This window comes from Tachypleus tridentatus, chromosome 12, assembly GCF_004210375.1.
Source record: "Tachypleus tridentatus isolate NWPU-2018 chromosome 12, ASM421037v1, whole genome shotgun sequence".
Taxonomy (NCBI): domain Eukaryota; kingdom Metazoa; phylum Arthropoda; class Merostomata; order Xiphosura; family Limulidae; genus Tachypleus; species Tachypleus tridentatus.
In genome coordinates, this window is record NC_134836.1 from 45,135,527 (window position 1) to 45,143,414 (window position 7,888).

The 7,888-nt window shown below is 32.0% G+C and overlaps 1 protein-coding gene across 1 annotated transcript; it reads left to right on the forward strand.

The window, feature by feature from the left end:
• Window positions 1-284: 284 nt before the first annotated feature.
• Window positions 285-7,267, forward strand: LOC143235618 (uncharacterized). The gene is made up of 2 exons (XM_076473852.1): window positions 285-2,085; window positions 2,452-7,267. Exons 1-2 carry the CDS (start codon window positions 986-988, stop codon window positions 3,692-3,694), a joined length of 2,343 nt encoding a protein of 780 aa, XP_076329967.1. The 5' UTR covers window positions 285-985; the 3' UTR covers window positions 3,695-7,267.
• The last annotated feature ends 621 nt before the right edge of the window (window positions 7,268-7,888 follow it).

Consider the following 7,888-nt stretch of genomic DNA (forward strand, 5'->3'; position numbering starts at 1 on the left):
ATTTGAAAAATACGTATAGTTTTATTATTTTACTAAGGCGATTAGCTTATAAAACGAATTGCTACGGCAGTAGTGGAGGTCGGCAGTTTACAAGAATTTTAACATGGAATCGATCATTTTCTGAAAAATAACACCTGAATTTATGTTTTACATTTTCCCAATGATGAGTTTGCTAAAACAGTCTCAGAGGACTAAATGGTCGATGATTGCTTTTGTTATAATTTTTCTATCGTTCTTAACTTTTGAGTGTGAGAGAGATTGATATATGCGTCCTCTACCAGTAAAAGTTTGTTTTAAGATGGCGGGAAGCAGTGATGTAAACCATGTGTTCGAACAATGTTAAAAGTAAGTTAAGATGTGAAATGGTTAGTGAGTAAAAAGTTATCCATAAAAATAATATGAGCGGCAAGTCATATGTACAGTAGTTAAGCAAAGTATGGGACAATTAAACTTGAGTTATTACGTTTCCTATATTTATGGGTGAATTTCCCTACACTGCTATAGACACATACCATTTGTAGTTTCTTCTACAACATCGATATCCACTTTAATTATCAACTACTGAGTATTAAGTTGTGACATTTTGTATCGTGAAGTTGTGTAGCTAGTCAGTGTGCCTAAGAAAAAAATTTTTGTACGATATTGTCTTACACGATCAGTTAGACTTTTGTTTTCAGTTGTGAATTTTCGTTTGCAAGTTGACGATATAAATTTCATACTGTATTATCAAAACTACTACTAATTATAATATTTAGTGCAGGCAGAAAGCTGTAATTTGGATTTGATTACAGTGCAACTTCGGCAATCTACAAGAGTTTTCCACTTCCAAGTTCAAGAAGTTTCGATTTGTTAAAGTATAATTTGCATCGAATCCTTTGTACAAGCTCACAAAACTGAGTGTGCAAATTATTTTAAAATGATATTAATAGTACATTACCATGGGATAACTTGATAACATTGAAATTTTATTGTTATATTTTCTTAAATGGATCGCAAACGTTCATTTGTAGACTTAGACCCTGATTATATAAGTATTGACATAGATTCCAGAGAGAAAAAACTAAGAGTTTGTGAAGAAGATGCTAAAAAAGTTAACACTAAAAAGATAAAACAAATACTTCTGAAAGAGATTGAGGAAGAAATTTCCTATAAAGAAGAAGAACTAGATAGAATAGACAAAATGTTGAGTAAAGCTCGTAATGTAATTGACCATCTGAGAGCCTGTATAATAGCAAAATATTATAGTTCAACCTTTTCGGACTCAACAGATCAGTCTCATGTTTACGCTAATACTTCGTATGTTTTTTCATCTGTTCATCCTACTCTGAAAAAGCAACTTGGAAAATGTATTCCTTACTCACATTCAGACATAAAAGTAGAAAATAGATCCAAGAATGAAAACGAAAACATTAAGACAAATGAAGTTATTAAACAAAAAAATGGTAACAGCACAGAAGAGCCAACATCAGTGCAGTGTTCATTCTTAATGCCAACTACAAATGTGATAAAAACAGACAATACAGGATCGAGTTTTACTTCTGGATATGGTGCCCCTGTCATCAAAGAATTTGAAGGAGGTCGATTTAGGTTTAAAGAACATCATATTTTTGTTGTTGGCAACGTATCTCGATACCTTGCTCCTGACAGCAGACCGGAAAGTGATAAAGCTACTCACAAATGGATGGTTTATGTCAGAGGAACTAAAGAACGTCCAGACATTAGTGGTACAGTAAGAAAAGTTTTGTTTTTTTTGCACCCGAGTTACAGACCAAATGATTTGGTTGAGATTAATTCTTCCCCTTTCCACTTGATTCGTAGAGGATGGGGAGAATTTCCTGTCAGAGTTCAGCTTCATTTTTGGGACACACGCAACAAACCGGTGGATGTAATTCATAACTTAAAACTGGATAAGACTTACACTGGTCTTCAGACATTAGGTGCTGAAACAGTATTTAAAGTTTGGTTATTATCTACCAAGTCTGAAGACAAAAAGTTTTCTGTTCCACTGTCTGGGGAAGAAAAAGAAACTAATGATCACGATATCAAAATTTTGTCTTTAGAGAAGAATGAAGAGGGATACCTGATCTAGAAGAACATAGTAATATGCCACGAACAGAAACAACTATAAAAGAGAACACAGACCATGTCCACAAGGATGTAGTGAAACTATCATCAGTACAGATTCAACCATTAGAAGAAAAGAAATACCAAACCAAAATAATGATGATAAAGCCTTGACTCCGAAGGATCAGACTTCATCATTGAACACAGAAGATATGAAACATTCTTATGCCCAAAATTCTCTGTCTTTGAATGATACTACATTAGTTAAAGCCAACAGCATTACTCAAAATAAGAATTTCTCTTCCACAAATGTGTTTATTCCTTGTTTACATTACTGTTAATGGGGAAAAATATTTTATTCTTGTACCCGCTTCATCATTACCAAAGATACCAAATTCAACATTACAAATTGCAAAACCGGAATTTTCCATTACAGAAGGTACAAGTGATGATTGTGTTAAAAATATTCAAAGTAGTTTGGTTAGATCTGTTACCACCACTGGAAAGAACAGTGGAATTGCCAAACCTGTTTCAAAAAAAGCCATTAAAGTTAATTGTGGTTTCTAAGAAGGCATCATTAGAAAATACTGTTGTATGTGGAACAGAACAAGTCAGCCAGTTTAATGATGCTAACTTCTTACACTTGCCAAAATGTAAAACATCTCCAATACCCTTGGCAAGCATATTAGTTAATAAACATAATGAAAGTTTTATCATAAATAAAGAACCCACATTAAAACTGAAAGAACCTCCTTGTGATCCAGTTAGTCTAGTAAAGAGTTTACTAAATGAACATACTTGTGGCGATGCTTACAGTTTCTTGAAGCATCTTTTGAAATTATTTCCTTTGGTGAAAAAAGATGTTGATCGTTCTATCCATCCATACTGTGCCTCATCTTTAGAGCAATTCTTTTCATGGACGCTTGGAAAACAAAGAGCTTCTGAATGGCAACGAGCAAGACATGTACATCAGACTGCTGTACAAGTTATTGAAGAACATGATTCCCTTCTGAAATTTAAAGATGAAATAGGAAACACAAAAAAAATAGCATGGTGGTGTCGTAGGTTTGGATTTACTCCTCTTACTTCAAAAGCCAGAAGAAATGATTCTTTTCTTGTGGATTTGAAACACTTAACTACATATTCTATTCCTGATAACATTATTAATCACCTGGTTCAAGATTACCCCAAAGCTCAACCTAATGTTGAAGAAGTAAACGTGGATGTGGTTACAATTCAGAGCACTGACGACAATGTGAAATCTGAAAAAGGAAAACTTAGTATGATATCCAAAGTTTCTTCACATCTTGACACTTCAAATTTTTACATACCTTGTTCCTCTGCAGCTGAAGAAGTGCGGAATATTACAGCAGAAATTGGGGTACATCTAGAAGCTCAAGAATTGTGTCCACCAGTAAAGTGTTCAGTATTAGAAGAAATGTTGCTTTCTGCCTGCAGGGAGTTTGCTAGTGACATTTTAAGAATAGCCATTAGTAAATACTATGAAAGGATGAGCTGTCATCCAGCTGTTATAACTGTTAGTGATATTTTCGAGGCAATTCAAGTACTACCAGAGAATGACTTCATTACTAACAGTTATTTAGGCACTATACACTCAAATGTAGGTTAAAATTAGGCATCATATCACAGGGTTGTCTTAACAGTAACCCAAAAATTACCATATTTGAATTGTAAAAACAGCCATGAAAAAAAAATAGTTTTAAACTTTTTTTTTTGTACTACAAAAGATAATTTTGCCCTAATGTTAATTCTTGTTTTAAAAAAAAAGTACATTTACTTTGTCTTTAAGTTCTGGGAAAATTTTTTATGTAAAAAAATTCAGATTTTTACCTGACAGTGTACTTAATGAAATACAATATGCTGTAATGTTCAATCAGTCCTGTTGGAAACTCTGAAATTATGAATTATTTTATGGTGATTTGAAATAAGGTTGTATTAAAATAAATTTTTGTACAGTTGTAAGCCTGTGGTATTAATTTTTACTTCATAATAATTAGTTCAGTTTTGTGAGAAGTGTAGTGAAATTGTCACAGACACCAGTATTTTCATAATAATTCATCAGCTGTAAATTCAGAAAAGTAGCATAGCAGTAATATTTAAGAAAAGTGTTTTAACCTCAAGGGATGAGCTATTTACATTATTGTTATTGTGAATTGAAAAAGATTAAGGATTTACAAAAGTTTTACCATAAACAAAATAACTGAAATCTGTTATTTAGTACATATCATAAATGCACAAATTCCCTCTTAGCATACATGGACACTTCTAGAATAATGTATTGTATAAATTCCTGTGTTTTCCATCTTTATTGGTTTGTACCTTGTGAAAAGTTTAGTAGAACTGAATAATTGTAGGCCTAATGTGCATGTTTATACATCTATGTATGTGACGTTTTCAAAGCTGGTAATTTGTACCTTAGGACTAATTTGAAAATATACTATAATATATTTGAATCAATATTCTGTGAATGAAAATAAACTAGTACTTTAGCAAAACTATGATCATTTTAGCTGGCAAAAATGACTGAATGTAGATTTTTTAAAATTTAGGTAAACAATAATAAAGGCCAAATTTTAGAGCCCAAAATTTCGTACAATTCATGTGCATGTTTGAATGTTTCTAAGTATTACTTAAAGTATATTACTTTGGTTTATATTAAACCAGATTAGACATTAAGATAGTTACCTGCAAAAAAACAGCACTAATAAAATGTTTTACCTATTTTTACTACTACGTTTTTTACCATCTAAATAAAATCTCACATGGTATGAAAAGTGTAAAAGAAATAATTTTTATTTACATTCTAGTAATGTCAGTTGTAAGGTAAGCAATTAATTATAGGAAAGTTTTGAATATTTTTTAAAAACTTGGATGAAGTTCACCCCCATGTATGTATAACAGACAAGAGGGAAAATAGCATTAATAGTAATAAAAATTTCATTATTACTGTTCTAAAACTGGCTTGATGAAGCTTTCTCAGTATTTTAAATTGAACTTGCATGAATGTTGTTATAAAATGACCCTGTACTTAGAAATAATAATTTTCATTTTAATATTAAAAAAATAATACTACAGTTACTACATTTTTCCTGTATAGTGTAAAATGCATCCAACTATATGTAGCAACATTTTCAGGTTGTGACTGATAGGTGTAGTGACAAATTGCTCATACCATGTATATTTCACTAGAATTGTCCAGCTTTACCAAGTATTTTGGTTAATTCTAAGGTAATTCGGACAAGATTCAACTTTATTATATGTTGAAAACTAGGAAGCATAGATTTGTGTACTCTCTTTTGAGACATACCAAATCCCTAGACAAGGTTATAACAAATACACAGTTTACTGATTTCATTTCTTTCTCTAATAACTAAACAGATGTGCATCTCCTGTAACTGCTGACTTGAACAAGTTTCTACTAATAAAGACAAATGAGAAACAGCTTTCAAAGGAAAAACCTATACTTAGATATAAGGTGATTGTAATGTGTACATATCACTGTTGTGTACAAATATCTTTATCATGAAGGTAAACAGTATTATTTTTGCATTGTTTGAACATAGATGTTTCTTCCTTAGGCTTATCATGCATCTGATCATGCATTTAAATTCAAATACAAAGTCATATTAAGTATTTCAAACAGTGATAGTGATGATAATATTGCTCTACACTAAGCTACATTTTCGTTGTTCTAGATGTTTTTACATTATATAGGAATACTATTACAACTCTAGTCGGCCATTAAATTACCACCATAAACATTTAATTAAACTTATAACTGTTGCTAAGTTTCCTTCTGAAGATCATATAACACAATTGTTCAATTGTCAGATTTCTCTATGTGGTGAAAGGTATTCGTGTTTTGTTAAAGTAGTCACTTTTTTGAGCTTTTGACAGTATAGCACATCTCCAAGTAGGACTTCTTTGAGGATTGGGTAAGTGAACACCTAATTTCTTTTTTCATTATATAAAAAACAAAACAATCTCAACTTCACTGATTATCAACCACAAACAGATGATTGTCATAAAGTCACCATTCTCTATTCTTCTACCTCAGTTTGCAATTTCACTTTATGAGAAAGTTCTCTTTCAAAGATGCCTTCCTTCTTTATACAAAAGTAACTTGCTAGCTCTCCAAAGATGGTAAAAAAATTAGGTATGAGGACTTTCTGGTCAAAACATAAAGATCTCATGGAAGTAAACTCTTTTTCTGAATGAAGACTATAGAGGAAATATCCATTGAAGACAATTATCATAGTATTTTAAATTAATCAAGAGGGATCTTTGCATCCTAGAGCTTGATATTCTTGCTGGTCTCTTCAACCAAGGAATATTAGCTATTAAGAACACCTCCACTTGAGAACTGAACAATAGAATTAGTAATTTGACTATAATGTTTATTGTACATCTCTCTATGAAACTCCTAATGTAAAGGAAATTTTTTTTAAATTTTAAATTTGGCCCTAAATTTGAAACCTCTGTTTACATGTTCATTGTCAGGGGTCTGAACATACTAAACATATCGCTACACCTATGTTTGTTGTAATGACAAAAACTGATAGGAACAGGGGGAGCATTGTTCTTTTGAGCTTGCTCCTATCTTTATTAGCCTATCATCTGTAATGATTATGACTGTAACTGATCATAATCTCTAGGCAGTTGTCCTTACCATACCTAAAATTTTACATTTTTATAGTATCGTTTATGATGGTCATATGATTACCACGTAGGATACATTGTGTTCAGAAACAAAGTTGTGATATCTTTGGCAAATATCCTGTTCTAATCAACTGCAAAGCCTAGCAAGTCAGACATCAAAATCAGAAAAATCTTAGATTAAATTATTTTTCACCACCAGTTGGGGTATGTTGGAGCAAAATTTGAAAGATAAAGAGAAAATATTAGTTCCATCTCATTACAATTTTACAATCTGGCTTACAGAATATTGTCAACAGTTGGAAAGTGCTTTTCTTTTCATTCAATCACCTCCACTTGTTTCTCCTCCTTAGCCATCAAGATGTGGACTTTAGGGATTTTATCTTTCTTTCACACATACTGTCTTTACAACTGTAATTAACCTTTCTCTCTTTTATATCTTAAACTGGCTCTTCATATGTCTGACACTACATTAGTTGGAACAGATAACATCTAATTTAAAATGTTGTACCATCTCCCTTTTATTCCTACCTCAGTGTTTTTCGGTTGTTTACAACTTGATTTGACATATAACATGACCTTCATTTGTATAGGTTGTATGACAGTTTATCAATTTTTATTCATATTTAGCAGAGAGTTCATTCCAGATCTGTCTGGGATGAACTCTTAACTTGATCTTTTGCATAGTACCCCAGCTCTGTCTTCAATATCAGATTCTTTTTACCATTAAAATAAATGCCATTACTAAACAGCTCTCTTTCAGCTGCAAAGAGTATTGATGTTGATGACTTTTAGATTATCTATTTGTTATCAAAGAAAAGATAGATTGACCAGCAATTTCAAACTCCCTCCTTCAAGTAAATTTTGTTGTAGACCAGTGCAAATAGTTTTACATTTGTGTCATCTAAAGCCATTTATATGCATTTATGCTGCCAGCATTGAGTGCACCTTATTCTTGAGCTACACCTGGAAATGTACACATATTGCTATCATGGTTGAGATGAAGTTAGGACTTTTGTTTGACAGCAAGTTCATTTTTATTCCACATACAAAGCTTCAAATTAAATGGCCAGGTGTTAGGGAACTTGATTCGCAATCATGGGTTCAAATCCATGTCATGCCAAATATGCTTGCACTTTCAGTTGGG